Source organism: Salmo salar, chromosome 25, assembly GCF_965601325.2.
Source record: "Salmo salar chromosome 25, fSalSal1, whole genome shotgun sequence".
In the NCBI taxonomy this organism is placed as follows: Eukaryota; Metazoa; Chordata; class Actinopteri; order Salmoniformes; family Salmonidae; genus Salmo; species Salmo salar.
In genome coordinates, this window is record NC_138315.1 from 8351630 (window position 1) to 8375854 (window position 24225).

The window sequence follows — 24225 nt, forward strand, 5'->3', positions numbered from 1 at the left end:
ACTCAGCCCGTGCCACCCTAGCTGGCAGGGAGGAGTATGCGCAGCTTAGAAGTCCTGATAGTCCGCTGGCAGTTCATTTCAGAATGTGTAATGCCCTCTCCAGTGCCTGAAAGGCCCAAGCAGGTGCCACAGGGTTCTTATTACCATAGGGGTCCTTGTAACTTTCTGCAAGCAGGTGGCACCAGAAGATGTTGACACCCTCGCCAAACTAACACCAGGGTGTTATGGAACCACAGGGCTGAAGGAGAGTGAGGATATTGAACTGATGTAACTGTTGTACAGGAAGTGCACAGCTCCAGTGCTGAACAGGGCCAATACAAGCACTGAGACTGAACAGGCTACCTGAAACTGATGGTGTGAATATCAGCGGGATTGACATTATTGGAAGTTTGTTCCATATCCCCCTTGCTACCCTGCGGTAGATGTTGCACACATTTACATGTTTAGTCATTTAGCAGACACTCTTATCCAGAGCAACTTACAGTAGTGAATGCATACATTTCAAATGTTTCATACATTTTTTTTTTTTCTTTTCCCATACTGGTCCCCGTGGGAATCGAACCCACAACCCTGGCGTTGCAAACACCATGCTCTACCAACTGAGCCACACACTGTCTCGGATACAAGAGAAAGAAGAACAGACACAGGTCATCACGATGTTTGCGTTGAGTAACGTGAGAGACAACGTGAGAGACGACGTGTGGAGAGCTGCGAAGCTGGCGCTGATCTGCAGGGAGAAGGGCATTCGCTTTGCAGAAGATTTGAGCAAGCAACAGGGATGCCCATGCAAACTATTTTAGTTTTCATACTTTTATAAAATGTGATTAGCTAGTATCATAATCCATTTTGGTACACTTTAGATTACTTTATAAGAAATGACACGTAGGTGTAAGCACTAGTACTTTTCATTTGCCCAGGCTAGTCTATTGTTCAGTCCACGTGAACCTTGTGCCGTAGTTGTGTAAAGTCCTTTGCATTTCCAAGGCTATTTATTGTTCAGTCCATGTTAGCCTGGTGTCGTAGTTGTGTAAAGTCCTTCGCAATGCCCAGGCTAGTTACTGTTCAGTCCATGTGAGCCTAGTGCTGTAGTTAAAGTGTAAAGCATTTTGACTAAGTTTTATTTTCTTATTCCTGTAAGAGATTAAAGGTAAGCACTATATTAATGGTTATATGAAAGGTACTCATGGTATACAGTTGAAGTCGGAATTTTACATGCACTTAGGTTGGAGTCATTAAAACTCGTTTTTCAAACACTCCACAAATTTCTTGTTAACAAACTATAGTTTTGGTCGTTAGGACATCTACTTTGTGCATGACACAAGTCAATCAATCAATCAAATGTATTAATAAAGCCCTTCTTACATCAGCTGATGTCACAAAGTGCTGTACAGAAACCCAGCCTAAAACCACAAACAGCAAACAATGCAGGTGTAGAAGCATGGTGGCTAGGAAAAACTCCCTAGAAAGGCCAGAACCTAGAAAGAAACCTAGAGAGGAACCATGCTATGAGGGGTGGCCAGTCCTCTTCTGGCTGTGCCGGGTGGATATTATAACAGAAGATGTTCAAGATGTTCAAATGTTCATAGATGACCAGCAGGGTCAAATAATAAATAATCACATTGGTTGTCGAGGGTGCAACAGGTCAGCACCTCAGGAGTAAATGTCAGTTTGCTTTCATAGCCGATCATTCAGAGTATCTCTACCACTCCTGCTGTCTATAGAGAGTTGAAAACAGCAGGTCTGGGACAGGTAGCACGCCCCGTGAACAGGTCAGGGTTCCATAGCCGCAGGCAGAACACTTGAAACTGGAGCAGCAGCACGGCCAGGTGGACTGGGGACAGCAAGGAGTCATCAGGCCAGGTAGTCCTGAGGCATGGTCCTAGGGCTCAGGTCCTCCGAGAGAGAGAAAGAGAGAAAAAGAGAGAGATAATTAGAGAGCAAGTAATTTTTCCAACAATTGTTTACAGACAGATTATTTCACTTATAATTCACTGTATCACAATTTTAGTGGGTCAGAAGTTTACATACACTAAGTTGACTGTGCCTTTAAACAGCTTGGAAAATTCCAGAAAATGATGTCATGGCTTTAGAAGCTTCTGATAGGCTAATTGACATAATTTGAGTCAATTGGAGGTGTACCTGTAGATGTATTTCAAGGACTACCTTCCAGCTCAGTGCCTCTGCTTGACATAATGGGAAAATCAAAAGAAATCAGCCAAGACCTCAGAAAAAAAATTGTAGACCTCCGCAAGTCTGGTTCGTCCTTGGGAGCAATTTCCAAACACCTGAAGGTACCATGTTCATCTGTACAAGCAATAGTACGCAATTATAAACACCATGGGACCACACAACCTTCATACCGCCTTCTGTTTCCTAGAGATGAATATACTTTGGTGCGAAAAGTGCAAATCAATCCCAGAACAACAGCAAAGGACCTTGTGAAGATACTGGAGAAAACGGGTACAAAAGTATTTATATCCACAGTAAAATGAGTCCTATATCAACATAACCTGAAAGGCCGCTCAGCAAGGAAGAAGCCACTGCTCCAAAACCGCCATAAAAAGCCAGACTATGGTTTGCAACTGCACATGGGGACAAAGATCGTACTTTTTGGAGAAATGTCCTCTGGGCTGATGAAAAAGAAATAGAACTGTTCGTCCATAATGACCATCATTATGTTTAGCGGAAAAAGGGGGAGGCTTGCAAGCCAAAGACCCCAATCCCAACCGTGAAGCATCATGTTGTGGGGGTGCTTTGCTGCAGGAGGGACTGGTGCACTTTGTAAAATAGATGGCATCATGAGGAACGATTTTTCCAGAAAAATAAAATTAGCTGGTGAAACAATTTCACAGGTAATTTTGGAGGGTCAAAATAAATCAACTTTCATTAGGAATTCAAGTCCACCAAGTTTATTAAACAGACTGTTAGGGATATGACACAACAGAGTTAAATAAAGGTTAAAAAAAAAGAGGTAGGATTAGACAGACATAATTTCAACAAATCAATAGCCTGTAAACCTCCACAATCAGTCTTTCACTAATTGAGATTTCCGAATATAATGAGTTTTAATGCTCCAAATAAATCAATCTAAATAACATAATTGATTTTTCTATGTTATTAGAATAAAGAAGAAGAGACTGACTTGGGTAAATGATTCTAGATAAACCATCAGTCTTGGACAAAAGAATGACCCAAAATCACGTTGCAGCCACTGACTTAATGAAATTATGTTTAAAGATTCTCTATCTGAAAGGTTTGTCGTGATAACAATTCCTAAATATTTAACTTCCTTTTTAACAAGCATGGAAGCAATGTTGACGTAGTCACAGCAATGAATTGGCATGAGATCATGCACGAGCATTGCAAAATAAATGTACACATACTGTACATGTTATTCAATCATTTCATCCAAACTACTTGCAGGTCAACACGATCGTCTGCATAGCCAGGCGCTGAAATAGAACTTGGTTCAATTTTAGATGCTTGACATGCTGCATGTCCCGCATCTCCCATCTCCTCAATTGTTTTTTAGCAGCATATACCCAAGTGTGGGTGATTTGTTCGTCTTTCAAAGTCCAGAATCCAGTCCAGTTGGTTGCAGTAACTAGGTTTCCCCTTTTATCTGTGGATTAATTGTCGTAGTAGAGAACACACGTGTGACTCAAAATGGGTCAAAATTCTAGAAAGATCCAGCAAAAAAAAGGACCTTGTACATTTCAGGTAAAATAACAACTCAATGTTTCTATACCAGGACAAAATAGATAGCAACAGCAAGCTAGCTAGCTAGATGTCCATGAATGTTTCATCTGTGTTTCAACCGGTGGGGATAGACACAATCAACATGCACACAAGTTGTCAGGTGCGCACTGATGTGCCAAATCTTGACATAGTGCATTATTATAGGTTATACCATGGCATTTTTGAATACTCCTTTATCATTGGCTTGAAGGACATTCTAGAGCGTGCATTATTTCCCTATAATGCACAGTATAGTTTCACGGTAGAATTCAATGGCTATCGTTCATTTTTACATGTTTTGTTTGAGCTGCTTTTAAAAGTGAAAGTTCAATTAAAAACAGTATTGGTACTGTTGAATTCAATTTTCATAATAGCAAGCCAGGACTGATAGTTTGGTTAGCTAAACTAGAAAGTCTGTTTGGTTACCACAGCAACTACTGTAGCTAGCTATCTAGTAAACTTGCTAGTTACTAGTAACTTAATTACTCCTCTAGCGCATCGTAGAACACACCTTCCACGTCGTTCATTATTTTCCATAGAACGCACAGCCCCTCGTTGATTATCCCTTACATAAGCATTAGAATTATCTGCCTCAATATTTGCAGCCATAGGTGATAATATCTCTCTAGGAGCTGAACCGTCGTCAGTATTGTGGAGTAATTCTAATGTTAAAGGGTAACTCTCAACTAAAAATCAAATCATAGTTTATTTGTCACGAGCGCCAAGTACAACTGGTATAGAGACCTTACAGTGAAATGCTTACTTACAGGCCCTAACCAACAGTGCAATCTTTGAGTAAAAAATAGGTATTTGGTGAACAATAGATAAGTAAAGAAATAAAAACAACAGTAAAAAGACAGTGAAAAATAACAGTAGCGAGGCTATATACAGTAGCGAGGCTATATACAGGTACCGGTTAGTTGGGCTAATTGAGGTAGTATGTACAGTTGAAGTCGGAAGTTTACATACTTAGGTTGGAGTCATTAAAACTCGTTTTTCAACCACTCCAGAAATTTCTTAGTCAGTTTGGACATCTAATTTGTGCATGACACAAGTAACTTTTCCAACAATTGTTTACAGACAGATTATTTCACTTATAATGCACTGTATCACAATTCCAGTGGGTCAAAAGTTTACATACACTAAGTTGACTGTGCCTTTAAACAGCTTGGAAAATTCCAGAAAATGATGTCATGGCTTTAGAAGCTTCTGATAGGTTAATTGAAATAATTTGAGTCAATTGGAGGTGTACCTGTGGATGTATTTCAAGGCTACCTTCAAACTCAGTGCCTCTTTGACCCAAGTTAAACAATTTAAAGGCAATGCTACCAAGTACTAATTGAGTGTATGTAAAATTCTCACCCACTGGGAATGTGATGAAATAAATAAAACCTGAAATAAATCATTCTCTCTACTATTATTCTGACATTTCACATTCTTAAAATAAAGTGGTGATCCTAACTGACCTAAGACAGGGAATTTTTACTAGGATTAAATGTCAGGACTTGTGAAAAACTGAGTTTAAATGTATTTGGCTAAGGTGTATGTAAACTTCCGACTTCAAATGTACATGAATGTATAGTTAAAGAGACTATGCATATATGATAAACAGTGAGTAGCAGCAGCGTAAAAGAGGGGTTGGGGGTGCGGTACAATGCAAATAGTCCGGGTAGCCATTTGATTACCTGTTCAGGATTCTTATGGGTTGGAGGTAAAAGCTGTTGAGAAGCCGTTTGGTCCTAGACTTGGCGCTCCGGTACCACTTGCCATGCGGTAGTAGAGAGAACTGTCTATGACTGGGGTGGCTGGGGTCTTTGACAATTTTAAGGGCCTTCCTCTGACACCGCCTGGTGTAGAGGTCCTGGATGGCAGGCTACTGGGCCGTACGCACTACCCTATGTAGTGCCTTGCGTTCAGAGGCCAAGCAGTTGCCGTACCAGGCAATGATGCAACCCGTCAGGATGCTCTCGATGTTGCAGCTGTAGAATCCTTTGAGGATCTCAGGACCCATGCCAAATCTTTTTAATTTTCTGAGGGGGAATAGGCTTTGTCATGCCCTCTTCACGACTGTCTTGGTGTGTTTGGACCATTCTAGTTTGTTGGTGATGTGGACACCAAGGAACTTGAAGCTCTCAACCTGCTCCACTACACACCCGTCGATGAGAATGGGGGCGTGCTCGGTCCTCCTTTTCCTGTAGTCCACAATCATCTCCTTTGTCTTGATTACGTTGAGGGATAGGTTGTTATTCTGGCACCATCCGGCCAGGTCTCTGACCTCCTCCCTATAGGTGGTCTCGTCGTTGTCGGTGATCAGGCCTACCACTGTTGTGTCGTCTGCAAACTTAATAATGGTGTTGGAGTCGTGCCTGGCCACGCAGTCGTGGGTGAACAGGGAGTACAGGAGGGGACTGAGCATGCACCCCTGAGGGGCTGCAGTGTTGAGTATGAGCGTGCCGGATGGGTTGTTACTCTAACTCTCAATTCCAGCATTTGCCCAACCCATTCAAACAAATAAAAAATGCATTCAGGTGAGAAGTTGAAGGTGGGGGGGGGAAATTGCTTTTAAATATTAATTTTGGGGGTGGGTAAACGTAATTGTACCTGATCCTAACACTTTCTCACTAAAGCATACTTACCAGAAATCCACTGGCACTCTCTGATAATACAATTATATGCATTGCGAGCAAATAAGGCTCTGGACAGTTAGCTCACAGTGGTCAGGTGTCTAGTTCCTGACATCTATTGCCACTTGCGGTGTAAATTAGAATCCCCAATGGGGCACAAAAAAAAAATCTTTGAAATATGGACTTGCATTTCCTGCAGTATTGTGATGGGAAGAAAAGTGCAATCCTCACCTTGAAAATTAAGATTAGGGGCTAAATTCAATCCAACCCAGATTGCAGTATATACGGAGTAGCTCTTTTCCAATGGTCAAATTAACCTACAGATTGGTCTTGGGTACTGTATAAAAACCATAGAGATCCTATTGAATTACTAGAGGAGTGGGGCCTCCCAAGTGGCGTTGCGGTCTAAGGCACTGCATCGCAGTGCTTGAAGCGTTACTACAGACCCACTACAGACCCGACTTTCGCCTCTCCCAAGTCCGTAGGGGAGTTGCAGCAATGGGACAAGACTGTAACTACCAATTGTATATCATGAAAAAGTGGTAAAAAAGTATTATAAAAAAAAAAAAACATTACTAGAGGAGTTATGTCATAAATCCTCAAAGTTCCAGAATGGGGGGGAAATGGTAGCCATCTAGGTCAGGGAGAAATCCAAAACCAGTCTAACTGGAATAAATGACAGTAGAGTCCTAGTTGATGCATTTCCTGCTTTTACTTATGCATGACAATTAAAAGTAAGGCATGTGATGTATGTTGTGTAATTGTAATGTAATTGTGTAATGTAATTATAGTCAACTTAAAATATTGGCATATAATTATAAATACAGTTTATACGGGTTTTAAACACATTTTCGGTATAAATAGCCTCCAAAATATATGTAAACTGACCATAAATGTCTCAGATGTTGTTTTCTTGGAAAGCTGTGAGTGTTGTTATATGATACAATACCAGTACTTGTTCAAATCAAATGTTATTTGTCAAATGCGCCAAATACAACAGGTGTAGACCTTACCATGAAATACTTACTTACAAGCCCTTAACCAACAATGCAGTTTTAAGAAAACAGAGTTTAAGATTATTTTTTATTTTTTTAAGTAACACAATAATATAACAATAACGAGGCTATATACAGGGGGTACCGGTACCGAGTCAATGTGCGGGGGTACAGGTTAGTCGAGGTAAATTGCACATGTAGGTAGTGGTAAAGTGACTACATTTCCAACAAGTCTAAGTCCTATCATCAACTGATTTTAGCCAGTGTATGGCTGAGGATTGACTGCATTGTTTGAATGGAATGTTGGCATATTGGCAGTTAATAAAAAATTGCGATTGGAAAAAACACAACGATTTGACCACCATTGTCATCTATTTCTTGTTAACATGGATGTAGCTACGAATGTAAATGTATAATCCTCAGACTACATGTTTCTTTTCTAAGTAAAAGTACAAATGTGTATGAAACAGTAAGCTGAATTTGGTCATATGCGGAAAGGTGCCCTTCCTTACTGCCTTCTGAATTTTGTGTAATGTCAGTCTAGTCAAGGAAGCATCATGCAAAATATATTGTCACAATGCATTTACCAAGATCATTGCCAAATAAGGCATGCTGTCACCTGGTTTTATAGTAAGCCTTGAGGTGGTACCACCCAGCTCTGCGTATTTCATACCGAACCCCTCCCTTTGGATGGTGTCACTACATTACAATTTCAATGGTAGAGTTGAACCGTAAGGTGGAAAAAGAGCTAGACTGACTATTAAAAGAGTAAATATATCACTTTTGAAGCGTACTGCCAAAATGAAGACCAGAATATATGTGTTTTACTATAACTAAGCCTAAAACATCTGGTTTTCGCAGAATTTTTTTAAAGCTAAGATTTGAATGGAGAAAGCTGATCCGAGAGCAGCGCTGCCTTTCTTTCGATCTGATCATTATCAACACATGCCTCAACGACGCACTTAACGAATGTCCTCTCTGCGTGGTGTTATGGGAAACGCATGTTACATTTTCGGCCGTCGCAGGAAAGGTGCATCGTTAAAACACATATAAGCCTAAATTCCATTGCTATCAGCAAACCGGGCCCTGGTCTAGCCCTTCAAGGAAAGGTAAGTGGGCACCAGCAAAGAAGGTTGTGTAAAGGTATTTAAATATGGTGACACTGGTGTACGTACTTATAGAAATGTCTCCCCACACCCAGACTACTCATTTACATTTACATTTACGTCATTTAGCAGACGCTCTTATCCAGAGCGACTTACAAATTGGTGCATTCACCTTATGATATCCAGTGGAACAACCACTTTACAATAGTACATCTATATCTTTTTTGGGGGGGGGGGTTAGAAGGATTACTATATCCTATCCCAGGTATTCCTTAAAGAGGTGGGGTTTCAGGTGTCTACGGAAGGTGGTGATTGACTCCGCTGTCCTGGCGTCGTGAGGGAGCTTGTTCCACCATTGTGGTGCCAGAACAGCGAACAGTTTTGACTGGGCTGAGCGGGAACTGTGCTTCCGCAGAGGTAGGGGGGCCAGCAGGCCAGAGGTGGATGAACGCAGTGCCCTTGTTTGGGTGTAGGGCCTGATCAGAGCCTGAAGGTACGGAGGTGCCGTTCCCCTCACAGCTCCGTAGGCAAGCACCATGGTCTTGTAGCAGATGCGAACTTCAACTGGAAGCCAGTGGAGTGTGCGGAGGAGCGGGGTGACGTGAGAGAACTTGGGAAGGTTGAACACCAGACGGGCTGCGGCGTTCTGGATGAGTTGTAGGGGTTTAATGGCACAGGCAGGGAGCCCCGCCAACAGGGAGTTGCAGTAATCCAGACGGGAGATGACAAGTGCCTGGATTAGGACCTGCGCCGCTTCCTGTGTAAGGCAGGGTCGTACTCTGCGAATGTTGTATAGCACGAACCTACAGGATCGGGTCACCGCCTTGATGTTAGCGGAGAACGACAGGGTGTTGTCCAGGGTCACGCCGAGGTTCTTAGCACTCTGGGAGGAGGACACAATGGAGTTGTCCACCGTGATGGCGAGATCATGGAAAGGGCAGTCCTTCCCCTCTCTTGCTCTCCTTTCACACAGTCCCTCACTCACATTGTAGTGTGTCCACAGCTGCAGGCCACATAAGCTGATTCGAAACACGCTGGAAAAAAACTGGGCAGGTTCAAAGAACTCTGGGATATGGAAGTCCTCCGCCAGGTCAGGGAAGTGTTTCCTCAGGTCAGATGGCTCCTGAGGGGGAGGACGGTGAATCCCAAATCAGCATCTCGCTCGCAGGGCCCTCGGTTGTACAATAAACCCATCAACTTTGGGACACACATGACTTAAACGTTGCAATTCATGTTCCACATTTAAATAATTTTTATTTCATGCTGGTTTTATTAAGTTAATTAGTTTTACAAGATATGAACCTCAGTAACAGTAAAACATTACATTTGGAGATATTTCATTTGTACGTGTCAATCCTCGAAATCGGACACAAATAAATACATAAATAAATGCATGTGACATATAATAAGGCACACCTATCCATTCTTTTGTATTAAATTGCAAAAATGTATCTCTGGAACCAGTGTGGTGGCACTGATGGTTTCTCAGAACTGATGGCTTTCACGGTTGTGGCTAGATGGAGAATTTATGTAGCAGGTTAGGAATATTAACATAACAGGTTAGGAGAATTAGGTTAAGGTTAGTAAAAGGGTTAGGCTTAGCAAAAATGCTGTACTCCATAGCCACAACCTAGAAGCCATCAGTGTCCCCACACCGGCAGCCTTTTTGGATCGGTCAAAGTGGCGATCGGAAGGTCTAATTAGCCCGTACACCATCTACCTTTCTATCCCTCAGCTTTGGGACACTTGTACATATGGTGGAGGCGCACGTGAACGTGAAAATGGAGGGACGAGGAGAAGGGGAAGGGACTGGTTTGGGATTCAGCAGGAGAGAGCCCAGTTCATCATTTCAAACCATTTGCAGTACAGAGTAGGGTAGCTTTTATTGTAACAGACGGATACCTTTCTAATTTCCTCTACCAGTGAACGCAGATAATAGCTCTCCTAACGAAAGGAACAGTACATTGAGTCAGATAAGACAAACTGACATGGGTTACAGTGTGTGATATATTGAGGTCTGTGTGTAGCTTGCTATTGGTCAATGTTTTATTCAATCCCAATTTGTATTTTGTAGGTTAAGGTTTAGATCTCTCACTGACCTCACAGAGGAAGAAATCAGAGTGCTTTTTCTCGGCCGCTCTTTTGATAAACTCGTGAAATGGGAGAGTTCTAAAAGGAAAAACACAATTAGACAGAATGGCATGTCACGTCCTGACCAGCAGAGGGCGTAATTGTATTAGTTTTGGTCAGGACATGGCAGAGTTTTGTGTTATGTGTTAGTTAATTGGGGTTGGACTCCCAATTGAAGGCAGGTGTGTTGAGTTGCCTTTGATTGGGAGTCCTATATAGTATTGTGTGTTTTTCCTTGGGGTTGTGGGTAATTGTTTCTGTTTAGTGTGTTTCACCTGACAGGACTGTTTGGCTGTCAGTTTTCTTGTTTTGTAAATTGTATAGTGTTCGTTCTTTATTAAATGATGATGAACACTAACACTGCTGCATTTTGGTCCACTTCCTCAGACAGCCCTTACAGAATTACCCACCACCAAAGGACCAAGCAGCGGAGGAGGAAGGAGCAACAGGAGTACAGCGTTATGGACTCGTGGACATGGGAACAAATCCTGGACGGAGAGGGACCATCGACTCAGGCTGGGGATTATCGCCTCCCGCAGTGGGAGATTGAAGCGGCGAGAGCGGAGAGGCGATTCTATGAGGAAAGAGAGTGCAACGAACAGGTGGAGGCAGCCAGGAGAGCGGAGGCAGCAGGTAAAGGGAGCGAACGTTATGCTGGAACACGGCTGGCGAGGAAGCCGGAGAGGCACCCCCAATAAAAAAAATTTGGGGGGCACACGGGTAGTTTGGCTAGGCCAAGGAAGAGCCGTAAGCCAGCTACCCGTGATTACATGGAGGAGCGTATGAGGTGGAGGGCGCCATGTTTCGCTGAGGTGCGCACTATCTCGCCTATACGCACGCACAGCCCAGTCCGCCCTGTACCAGCGCCCCGCATGTGCCAGGGCGAAGTGAGCATCGAGCCTGAAGGGGTGATGCCAACCCTGCGCTCAAGACCGCCAGTGCGCCTCTACGGTCCGGTGTTTCCCGCTATACGCACTAGCATGGAGGTACCAGCCCCACGCATCAGGCGTCTAGTGCGTCAGCCCAGCCTCGCCAGTCAGGAGCTGCCAGAGCCGCCCGCCAGTCAGGAGCCGCCAGAGCCGCCCGCCAGTCAGGAGCCGCCAGAGCCGCCCGCCAGTCAGGAGCCGCCAGAGCCGCCCGCCAGTCAGGAGCCGCCAGAGCCGCCCGCCAGTCAGGAGTCGCCAGAGCCGCCCGCCAGTCAGGAGTCGCCAGAGCCGCCCGCCAGTCAGGAGTCGCCAGAGCCGCCCGCCAGTCAGGAGTCGCCAGAGCCGCCCGCCAGTCAGGAGCCGCCAGAGCGGCCCGCCTGTCCTCCGGCCCAGCCCGAGCGGCCCGCCTGTCCTCCGGCCCAGCCAGAGCGGTCCGTCTGTCCGGCGCAGCGATCGGCGCCACCGAAGTGGGCGACGCCGAAGGTGGAGTGAGGTTCACGTCCCGCACCTCAGCCACCTCCAGGATAGGTGGGTTGGGGAGGGAGGGTGTAGCACAGTGCCGTCGTTGACGGCAGCCACCCTCCCTTCCCTCCCTTATTGTTTAGGGGGTATTGTTTATTGGTTTTGTTGGGGATTTTTTGTGTTTTCTTTTTTAAGGTGCATTCTGGGGTCTGCACCTTGGGGGGGGGGGTACTGTCACGTCCTGACCAGCAGAGGGCGTAATTGTATTTGTTTTGGTCAGGACGTAGCAGAGTTTTGTGTTATGTTAGTTAATTGGGGTTGGACTCCCAATTGAAGGCAGGTGTGTTGAGTTGCCTTTGATTGGGAGTCCTATATAGTAGTGTGTGTTTTTCCTTGGGGTTGTGGGTAATTGTTTCTGTTTAGTGTGTTTCACCTGACAGGACTGTTTGGCTGTCAGTTTTCTTGTTTTGTAAATTGTATAGTGTTCGTTCTTTATTAAATGATGATGAACACTAACTCTGCTGCATTTTGATCCACTTCCTCAGACAGCCCTTACATGGCACCGGAGTTGTTTCACCTCAAAAAGCAGAAGAAAGAGGATTTCAACACCCACCGTCACAGATTGTTCTGAAATGGTTTATGTATTTTAAAACAGATACGATTAGCATTCCTGAAACATCATTTTGTTGAAAGATAATTTGACCTGAGAAATTAAGCTAAATCATTGCACCCAAATTGGCCATTTCAATTGGTAGGATTCATATAATATTCAACAAATATATTACCCAACATCCGATTTGGACCAAACCTCTTCTAAACAATGATTCAGCGTGAATAATCAAATGAAATGGTCAAAAGCCACCCACAGACCCCCCCCAAAGCCCACCCCAACGGCCAGTATAGAGTATCAGTTCTCTATGTTTGGCAAGTAGTATGATGAAAATAAATTGTGTGGTCATCCTCACAAGTCAAGCCAGTCCTCCATGAAAGTAATTCCGTTTGTCCTTCTCTTAGCAACCTAATGCTTCAACCCACCTCTCCTTGTATAGTCCAACAAATGACCACCCTCAGAGAGCTATCCCTATGGTGCAATTCTCATATGAAGACGTTTCCTACAAGCCCAAAAATGTGATGGAGAAATGGGCTATTGACTTGTCAACCCTAATAAAATAATACACTTCTAAACCATTTCATGGCAGTCTTATGTTTTTCAATAAAATTATTAGAAAATATCTTTATATGTTGTGTGATTAGTGCTTCATTCTATAACTAGGAGGACTCCCGATATCTCCAGGAGTGAAAAGGGCTCCTTAGTGGCGCAGCGGTCTAAGGCACTGCATCTCAGTGCTAGGTGGGTCACTACAGACACCCTGGTTCAAATCCAGGCTGTATCACAACTGGCTGTCATTGGGAGTCCCATAGGGTGGCACACAATTGACCCAACATTTCCCGGGTTTGAGATAAGCATAACAAATAATTAGACAATACAGTAAATAACAATAGTGGGGCTATATACGGGGGTACTGGTACAGAGTCAATGTGCATGGGCACCAGTGTTGAGGTAATTATGTACATATAGGAAGAATGATTAAAATGGCTATGCATAGATAATAATAGAGAGTAGCAGTGAGGAGGGGTTAGACCTAGACTTGGCGCTCCGGTACCGCTTGCTGTGCGGTAGCGGAGAGAACAGTCTATGACTAGGGTAGCTGGAGTCTTTGACAATTTTTAGGGCATTCCTCTGACACCACCTGGTATAGAGGTCCTGGATGGCAGGAAGCTTGGCCCCGGTGATGTACTGGGCCGTACGCACTACCCTCTGTAGTTACTTGCAGTCAGAGGTCACTCAATCAAGACTGCTCTTCTCTGTGTCACGGAGGCACTCCGCACTGTCGCAGGCAGCCTAGTGGTTAGTGTTGGACTAGTAACCGAAAGGTTGCAAGATCGAATCCCCGCGCTGACAAGGTAAAAATCTGTCGTTCTGCCCCTGAACAAGGCAGTTAACCCACTGTTCCTAGGCCGTCATTGAAAATAAGAATTTGTTCTTAACTAAATTGCCTAGTTAAATAAAGGTCAAATAAAATAAAAAATAAAACTGCCAAATTTGATTCTATCTCTTCTGTTCTCATCCTCCTAGATCTATCCGCTGCCTTTGACACCATTAACCATCAGACACTACTCTCCACCCTCTCAGGGTTGGGCGTCACAGACTCTACGCACTCTTGGATTGCATCCTACCTGGCAGGCTGCTCCCACCAGGTGACGTGGAGAGGATCTGTCTCTGCACCACGTACTCTCACTACTGGTCTCTCCCAGGGCTCGGTTCTAGACCCACTCCTCTTCTTTCTATACACCAAGTCACTCGGCTCCATCATATCCTCACATGGTCTCTCCTATCATTGCTGTGCAGATGTCACTCAAGTGATTTTCTCCTTTCCTCACTTCTGACACCCAGTTGTTGACACCCATTTTTCCACAACTGGCAGATATCTCAGCATGGATGTCAGCCCACCACATCAAGCATAACCTCGAAAAGATGTAGCTGCTCTTCCTCTCTGGGAAGGCCTGCCTGCACCAAGACCTCTCCATCACGGTTGACAACTCCACGGTGTTCCCCTCCGAGTGCAAATAACCTTGGCGTGACCCTGGACAACACCCCGTCATTCTCTTTAAACATCAAAGCAGTGACTTGTTCCTGCAGGTTCATGCTCTACAACATCCACAGAGTACAACCCTACCTCACTCGCTGTTGGCTGGGCTCCCCGCTTGTGCCATCCAACCCTGCAACTTATCCAGAACGCTGCAGCCCACCTGGTGTTTTTTACTAACTTTTTGTCTCTCCCAAGACGGTATTCCTCTCTCCTACAGCATCCATCACAATTACATGCACATGGCCAATTATGCAAATTAGGTGATGATGTCATTTAGCGACTTCTAGCGACTTTTAGGACAGCCAATAGCCACTTTCCTTACTGAGGAGTTGGCAACACTGCTTCCCACAAACTTGAATAATGGAGTTGTTTACTTCGAATGACCAATACACAGTAATCTTAGAACCTCTCTAGCTAAATTTTTGGGAAAACAGTTTTTGACTAATGTTTGTCATCATGCCCGTGTGGTGTTCTGTGCCTGGCTGTACTAATTACACACAAGCGTGAAAATTAGTTGCCTTTTACGGTTCTACCTACCAGAGATTCACCCCGATTCTGCTAGTGGCTTGCGGCCATCAAGAATGATGCGGTGACTAAAGATTATCAGAGGGATGTTCAGGCTGAACTGATGAGGGGAATCCATTTCGACGTCAACTGAGAAATGATGTGATACCATAGATGATGGTCCTCCACAACAAAACGGACAATTCTCAATTAGAGTTAACCTAACGTTAGCTAGCTAACTAATGTGTCAGTCCTGTATTGAACTTTGAAAGACATCAGCTAAATCATATCATTTGGTATACACATGGTCAACACAATTTCAGTTCCATCTTTGACTGATGTTAGCGAACATAAGCTGGCTAATGTTACTCTTATTTGGTATCTCAATTTGGTAGCCGTCTATTCCACCCTTGTCTGGAAAACACTAAAAATAGAATTGTTATAGCTAACTCACTCTCTGTTTGTGTGTTGGTAACAATGATGAATGTGTATAAATCATCTTTGGTTGGTTAGTTGGTCCTCAGCCAGTCTCGGCTGGCTAGAAATCTTGCTGACAATTTAGTGACGCTAGTTAGCTAACAGCAAGTTGAAAATATTGAAATGTCCATGCTTAGCTATCCAGTCTAATAGAGATAAATACAATTAGTGGGGTGGTTACATTGTGTATTGTTGTAGGTGGAATCTGATTCCACCAACATGCATTTCCAACCCCTAGCTCTGCACAAGGTGAAGGTAAATTGGCCAAAATATTTACAAGCTGATGGCAAAATTTACAGTAAGCATGATAAAAATGAATTGGGTAGTGTTTGTATGGTTTGTGTTATTGGATTACAGGTGGTTAGATGTAACCTGAGGGGCACAGAGTACCTTCCAGACAATGTCCTCAATTTAGTCTACCCCTCTTATCTTTTTACCTTTTCTTTTAGTTCAAATTCAAGCTATTTGGAGTCATTCCACAGTGACCTGCTGAAAAGTACCCCAAAGCGGGGACATTTTGGCTACACAAGCGTGAGGGAGCAGACACACCGTGCGGTTATGGAGCACAACAACATTCTGGTTCTCCATGGAGGAGGTGGTGTGACGGTGTTTTGCTGGTGATACTGTCTGTGATTTATTTAGAATTCAAGGCACACTTAACCAGCATGGCTACCACAGCATTCTGCAGCGATACTCCATCCCATCTGGTTTGCACTTAGTGTGAATATCATTTGTTTTTCAACGGGACAATGACCAACACACCTCCTGGATGTGTAAGGGCTATTTGACCAAGAAGGAGAGTGATGGAGTGCTGCATCAGATGACCTGTCCACCCTCCACAATCACCCGACCTAAACCCAATTGAGATGGTTTGGGATGAGTTGGACCGCAGAGTGAAGGAAAAGCACCCAACAAGTGCTCAACATATGTGGAAACTCCTTCAAGACTGTTGGAAAAGCATTCCAGGTGAAGCTGGTTGAGAGAATGCCAAGAGTGTGCAAAGCTGTCATCAAGGCAAAGGGTGGCTACTTTGAAGAATCTCAAATATAAAATACATTTTGATTTGTTTAACACCTTGTTGGTTACTACATGATTCCATATGTGTTATTTCATAGTTTTGATGTCTTCACTATTATTCTACAATGTAAAAAATAGTAAAAATAAAGAAAAGCCCTTGAATGAGTAGGTGTGGTCCTGTTGATTGCGTTTTGATTAGTTTCAGTGTATTTGGGTTGTTAATTGGATTCGCCCAGAAGTTCTTGATTTCTAGTTTATTTGTATTGTACATTTTAATTATTTGTGTACTTGTTTGACATTTTACTACACAGTGTTAGGTTAAAGTAGCATGAGCATTTCGCTATAACATCTGCTAAACTGTGTAAGAGACCATTACACTTAGATTTGATTTAACTCGATTTTTTATTTTCTGAAAGAGATGGCTTACTATTTGATAAATGTCTCGTGCTAAATTGTCTTTATCCACTCCTGTAAAGACAGGGAGTGAAACTTTCTCCTGGTGTTCCATAACTTCATTTTATACACCCGAACTCGACAGATATTATGGTTTAAGTTCCATATGCGAGCATGTATCAGTGTGACACTATTTACCTTCCGCAAAAAAAATTGAACCATAGTATACTAGCCATCAGTGGGTGAATGTTGTGTTGTTTATATTACTTAAAAATATGTATATAAATATCAACTATGTTAAGTAAAGTACACATTAAGTAATGTAGGAATTATATCTCAAACGTTCATAGTTTTCGATTTTATCGTCAGAGGTTGTATAGTAACCAAGTAATGTGTACCCATGTTTTCTGTCGGACGATGCAGACTAAAGGACCGAGTTGCTGTGGAAGGAAAAGATGGCGCTGCCCATGTTAAGAGGTTGCTACTGTAGCAGGCCGCCTTCAGTACTGATTCGTTTCTTGAAACCTGATCACGTTGTGCAGCCCAAGTCCAACAAGACTACTCGCCTGGCTCCAACTTTGTCCGTTGGTGTCGTGCCCACAGTCCGACCTTACAGCTCTGATCGAGGTGGAGGTAAACAAAACCAGAAGGTGGTTGTGGTTGGCATCCCCAACCCTTTCATATGGTTCCGAACCCGAATATACTATTTTTTGATTCGGGTCTATTTTGACAAGGAATTCAAAATCGAAGAATTCACAGAGGGATCGAAACAGGTAGGGAGTCAACAGTCCGTGGAATAAGTGGTCTCTAGCTAGTGGAAGCTCGTTAGACCAGAAATACTTCATTTCTTAAAGTATGCTTGGCTAAAGACCCCAGCTTGCCAAGAGAAATAACGTGGGCGTTACTGCAAGCCAAGTTTTGTACACAATCCAGTTCTTGTGAAATGTTTGACTGTTTCCCCTTCTAATCATGAACAGTTGAACTTGTTCCTTAGTGCATCTTACATAATTGTTACGTTGTGTTATTATAGCTAAAATATAATATGTTGTTGCAGGCATTCTCCCATGTTTCAAGACTGTTGTCAGGGAGTCAATTTGAGTCTCTTGAAGGTCTGGTTGCTAAAGACGTGAGTATTATATTCTCAGACATTTTTGCACAAGTAATTTCAGTGTAGCATTGATAGGAGAGCTGCTAGTGGGTTGGGGGTGGCAGCCAGCCCTAGCGGTTTAGAACATTGTAACCGAAAGGTTGCTGGCTCAAATCCTCAAGCTCACTAGGTCAAAAATATGCCAATGTGCCCTTGTGCAAAGCACTTAACCCTGATTGCTTCTGTAAGTCGTTCTGGATACTAGTGTCTGTTAAATTAGGGGTTCAAAAGCTTTTTCACTCAGGCCCCCCTTCCAGCATTGGGGAACATCCTCTTCCCCCCCACATCAGTTTCTATGGACACAACCACTGTTCATGACACAAACTGTTCACACCCCTCTGTTTTTTTCTTTATTGCAATTCTATACATTTTGCCATGTCTAATGTGTATTCATGTGATATTTGAGTGACTCAAACATTACAACATAATCTATGGGCTTGTTCATCTAGACATTCCTTCCAAATTATAAATGTCTCTTTAAGGCAGGGTTTCCCAAACTCAGGACCGAGTTTGGAAAACCCTGCTCTAAGGTGTGCAATGACTGACATGACGAGAGGAAAACTGACGATGCGCTACCCAATTTTGAAATGTCACCTTGTGCATTCTACTATTACAACTTTCAGGAGTAAGTTGAAAGCCGGACTGCCGAACTACTGTGTTAAATAACGAAAATATAAATGTATACCACATTATCTGCAGTCATTAGGCCCTTTCTCATATTTCCTCTCTCTCCATTTTCTCCCTCACAGCTGATTGCAAAACTGGAAGAGAAATGTGCTCTGCTCCCTCCCAGCCACCTGCAAGCGCTTTCTGCAGATCCGGAAGACTTGATGTACACAACACCAGGGGATGTTGGCATCTATTATGATGATGATGGTAAGAGCCAGGTTATGTCTACACAGCAGAAAACAACACACTAAACCACCTAGTCCTTTACTGTGACTGATCATTTCTGATGTTAACAGTCAGTAATATGTTGTAACTAAATGTGGGTGGATTCCAATAAAATGATGTATTTCCTTCTGTATTGACTTCGATTGCATATCTGTAGGGATGGAATAAGTGATTGGATTAGTAAGCACTGTGCCATTACATTTCAGATTGACAAATGGGAGCTCATCAAGGGAAGGAAATGAGTTATCACAGTAGTCTCATTCACCAGAGCCTGTATGCCTGGTGTGCAATAAATGCATTTGCCATAAGCACTGAATGACCTGGCATAGGCGTTTTTAGGGCTGGCACTACTATTATTGTATAACTGACGTTTATGGATGAAAACTGTCCTGAAAATAAAATTACCCCCCCCAAAAAAGAATGGAACTGATCAGAGACGAGACGGCCAGCATTCGTGCGGTTGAGTCCGTTTCTAAGGTAACATGTACTATTTACAACATGATGAAACTTTGTTGCTCCTTGCTGAAACAAGCCAGGTGTTGTAGCAAACAAGTCTTTGGTTGCCTAGGAAACACCCCCCTCCCTGCAACAGCACGCATAGCAATATAATGGATACTAAATGAGTTAAATGTCTTACCTGTGATTTAAATGTATTCCACACACATAGCTACTGTACGTGTAGCCTACTTGGACACCCTGTCCCCACAATTTCCTACTCCCCATGCTGAATAGTCTGAAGCCACAGGGCTCTTCTCCAAGGCCCTATTTCCCTAAGTGGGAGCATTGCGAACCATAGGTGGGAATTTTGATCTGGTTACATGTACATTGAACAACACAGCAGCTTTTCAGCATGCTTTGTTATTTCTGTAAAACAAAAAAATCTACGACGAAGTTGGCTCTTTTACACTGGGGGTCAATGGGAAAGAATGTTGTTTTCTCCAATTTGTGGGCGTGGTCGAGGGGAATTTGTTATTATTACGTAAATATTGACTCGGAGTGTGGCTGCCTGGTATAATTTCCATGGTAATGTAAATATTCATTCAAATTATGTTGACATGGCTCATGCAATGACATTTTTTTTTTTTTAAGGTCAGTTGAGTTGAATCAACAAATCACAGCATATTGATGGGTACACTTCCTGCTTTTATCTTCAACCTAGCTTTTACGTCTTGATTTTACTTCCTGCTTTGCTCCTATGGGTACAATTGCAATAGCCGCCAGTCCACTCATTATGCCATCATCGACCTGAATGCGAACGCCTGTTCTATTCATTCTATTTCTATGGCTGCACATGCAGTAAGGAAAGGAGGAGAGGAGAAAATGTGTGTATATAAAAAAAAAAAATTGCTATTCTACCATTTATAACGGTGACCACTTTCATTTGGCTGGCCAATAACCGTCATCCAAAATTCCATGACTGTCACAGCCCTACTGTAGGCGTTTTGTTGTTGTTACAAAAACATTTCTCTCTATTCTTTCAGGGCGGAAGTTTGTCAGTATTCTGATGAGGTACTGGTATCTAACAAGTGCCCGGTTGCCTGAGGAATCATTGGAGGGAACACGCATCTTTCAGGTGGCCATAGGTGGTGAGGGTGAGCCGGAGACTAAGAGACTGCTCACAGCGAACTATGAGTGAGTTTTTTTGTTGTTGTTATTGTTGCTAAAGTACAATGAATCTGTCACAGATGATTTAATGGTCTGCAGTTGGAAGTGGCTGTGATAAAGCAATTCATACTAAGTATCTCTCTGACAAATAGAAAGCTTTAAGTCTGCCAACAGCTCTCAGGGATGAGCCACTCTTAGATCCTAGATCTGAACAACTACCTGCAGTAACCTCCTTTGCATGACTGTCAAGTGTCTCACGTGCTTAATGTTTAGACTTCCTGTTTAACAACCCTTTTATACATCATGGCTGTTTGCAGATTCCAAAGGGAGTTTACTAAGGGGGTGCCGCCGGACTGGACCATTACCAGGATAGAGCACTCCAAGCTGCTGGATTAAACTCGGATTGTGAATGGAGATTATAGGGGGAGATGGAGAGTGGTAGAGAGGCAGAGAATGGAAGACCATCCTTCCTCCTGACCCTACAAGAATATCCCCCTAACTGCTAAAATCTTGAGATGCTCCTCAGGAGCATAATAGCTCTCAAACTCAAGACCAGAAAAGACATGGGGAATATTTGGGGCAAGCTTTCTATCTGCCAGAAGTCACATACTATCCACTGTAGAAAAAGAGCAAAAGTCAAACATGTCTGTTCATAATTGTACTACTATACGGAAGTCTGTGTAAGACCAGGTTGCTGAGTTTTTTGCCCTTGTCTCAGGCAGCACCGCAATCAGTGGTCAAAACTAGGCTTTGTCAGATCTGCCTCTTAGGCCTGAGAATCATTATTTAGTTTAATGGGGAGGGTAGACAAGGGGCATACAGACAGTGTGAAAAAACAGAATGAGCTCTGTATTGAGATTCACCATATTGAGATTCTGTCTTTGATCTGTTGCTGTCCACGCTTTGGTGTCTTGAAGTAGAGCGTGCACACAGACTGAAGAAAATTTCACACTTTATGTTTAGGATTCAGATGTTAAAAAAATAATGATGATAATTCAAGCATGCCCTGAGCAAACTTTTCTCAAACCTCCTTGTACACACTCAATCGTTATGTAGAGAGGATGAATTCCAACTATGCCATAAAAATTACTATAGCTACTGTTTCCATTTCTTGAGATGTGCTCTGTCACCAGAATAGTCCATCTGAAAATAAGTGATAACCAATTACTGTTGGTGACTGAAAGTATACAGTTGAAGTCGGAAGTTTACATACATTTAGGTTGGAGTCATTAAAACTCATTTTTGAACCACTCCACAAATTTCTTGTTAACAAACTATAGTTTTGGCAAGTCGGTCAGGACATCTACTTTGTGCATGACACAAGTCATTTTTCCAACAATTGTTTACAGAGATTATTTCACTTATAATTCACTGTATCACAATTTCCGTGGGTCAGAAGTTTACATACACTAAGTTGACTGTGCCTTTAAACAGCTTGGAAAATTCCAGAAAATAATGTAATGGTGTTAGAAGCTTCTGATAGGTTAATTGACATCATTTGAGTCAATTGGAGGTGTACCTATAGATGTATTTCAAGGCCTACCTTCCAGCTCAGTGCCTCTGCTTGACATCATGGGAAAATCAAAAGAAATCAGCCAAGACCTCCACAAGTCTGGTTCATCCTTGGGAGCAATTTCCAAATGCCTGAAGGTACCACGTTCATCTGTACAAACAATAGTACGCAAGAATAAACACCATAGGACCATGCAGCCGTCATACCGCTCAGGAAGGAGATGCGTTCTGTCTCCTAGGGATGAACGTACTTCGGTGCGAAAAGTGCAAACAGCAAAGGATCTTGTGAAGATGCTGGAGGAAACGGGTACAAAAGTATCTATATCCACAGTAAAACGAGTCCTATATCGACGTAACCTGAAAGGCTGCTCAGCAAGGAAGAAGCCACTGCTCTAAAACTGCCATTAAAAAGCCAGACTACGGTTTGCAACTGCACATGGGGACAAAGATCGTACTTTTTGGGGAAATGTCCTCTGGTCTGATGAAATGAAAATAGAATTGTTTGGCCATAATGACCATCATTATGTTTGGCGGAAAAAGGGGGAGGCTTGCAAGCCAAAGAACCCCATCCGTGAAGCACGGGGGTGGCAGCATCATGTTGTGGGGGGACTGGTGCACTTCACAAAATAGATGGGATCATGAGGAATGAAAATTATGTGGATATATTGAAGCATCATCTCAAGACATCAGTTAGGAAGTTAAAGCTTGGTCGCAAATGGGTCTTCCAAATAGACTGACCCCAAACATACTTCTAAAGTTGTGGCAAAATGTCTTAAGGACAACAAAGTCAAGGTATTGGAGTGACCATCACAAAGCCCTGACCTCAATCCTATAGAAAATTTGTGGGCAGAACTGAAAAAGCGTGTGCGAGCAAGGAGGCCTAGAAACCTGATTCAGTTACACCAGCTCTGTCAGGGGGAATGGGCCAAAATTCACCCAACTTATTGTGGGAAGCTTGTGGAAGGGTACCCGAAACGGTTGACCCAAACTAAGCAATTTAAAGGCTATGCTACCAAATTCTAATTGAGTGTATGTAAACTTCTGACCCACTGGGAATGTGATGAAATAAACAAAAGCTGAAATAAATCATTCTCTCTACTATTATTCTGACATTTCACATTCTTAAAATAAAGTGGTGATCCTAACTGACCTAAGACGGAATTTTTACCAGGATTAAATGTCAGGACTTGTGAAAAACTGAGTTTAAATGTATTTGGCTAAGGTGTATGTAAACTTCCGACTTCAACTGTATGTTTCTTCTTTTGTACAGTGAGTACTCTTTTGTGTGCACATGACTAGTGGTGATGCGATTGCATTCCCACTGACTCACATGAAAAGTGTGTGTGTGTCAGTTGAAAATTACTCTCAGTCCATTGTGCAATTGTCTTTGGCAGTCACTCATTGTTATAAATCCATAAACATTTTAGTGAAATTATTATAATGTTGAAATGTATGTGTTTTGTGCTTTCCCTCCCCAAAAAAGTATACACTGAAGTTTGGTAAACATGCAACATACATGTTAATATTATATACATCAAGATAATATGGTTTACATATGCTTCAAATCAAATTATCAAATTTATTTATAAAGCCCTTCTTACATCAGCTGATATCTCAAAGTGCTGTACAGAAACCCAGCCTAAAACCCCAAACAGCAAGCAATGCAGGTGTAGAAGCACGGTGGCTAGGAAAATCTCCCTAGAAAGGCCAGAACCTAGGAACCAGGCTATGAGGGGTGGCCAGTCCTCTTCTGGCTGTGCCGGGTGGAGATTATAACAGAACATGGCCAAGATGTTCCAATGTTCATAGATGACCAGTAGAGTCAAATAATAATAAATAATCACATTTTATTGGTCACATATACACATTTAGCAGATGTTGTTGTTTGTGTAGTGAAATGCATGTCTTCCTGTCTCCCAACAGTGCAGTAGAATAACAATTCACAATGCACACATCTCAAAGTAAAATAATGGAATTAAGAAATATATAAATATTAGAATGAGCAATGTTGGAGTGGCATTGACTAGAATACGGTATATACATA

The 24225-nt window shown here is 42.8% G+C and overlaps 2 protein-coding genes across 2 annotated transcripts; one reads left to right on the forward strand and one right to left on the reverse strand.

Annotated features, from left to right (window-relative positions):
- Window positions 1–45: 45 nt before the first annotated feature.
- tyw5 (tRNA-yW synthesizing protein 5) lies at window positions 46–17138 on the reverse strand. Its single transcript, XM_082969261.1, is given in 8 exon segments — window positions 46–78; window positions 80–209; window positions 211–238; window positions 613–727; window positions 9449–9586; window positions 10366–10407; window positions 10563–10637; window positions 17058–17138. Coding segments are annotated over 8 exon segments (642 nt in total).
- Window positions 17139–17312: 174 nt separating this feature from the next.
- maip1 (matrix AAA peptidase interacting protein 1) lies at window positions 17313–21772 on the forward strand. The gene is made up of 5 exons (XM_014172966.3): window positions 17313–17796; window positions 18078–18149; window positions 18920–19046; window positions 20546–20696; window positions 20987–21772. Exons 1-5 carry the CDS (start codon window positions 17479–17481, stop codon window positions 21063–21065), a joined length of 747 nt encoding a protein of 248 aa, XP_014028441.1. The 5' UTR covers window positions 17313–17478; the 3' UTR covers window positions 21066–21772.
- The last annotated feature ends 2453 nt before the right edge of the window (window positions 21773–24225 follow it).

Coding starts and splice junctions, on each gene's coding strand:
- maip1 (XM_014172966.3), top strand. CDS start 17,479: ATGGCGCTGCCCATGTTAAGAGGTTGCTACTGTAGCAGGCCGCCTTCA. Junction 18,150..18,919: donor AAGGTCTGGTTGCTAAAGAC/GTGAGTATTATA, acceptor TCTCCCTCACAG/CTGATTGCAAAACTGGAAGA. Junction 19,047..20,545: donor CATCTATTATGATGATGATG/GTAAGAGCCAGG, acceptor CTATTCTTTCAG/GGCGGAAGTTTGTCAGTATT.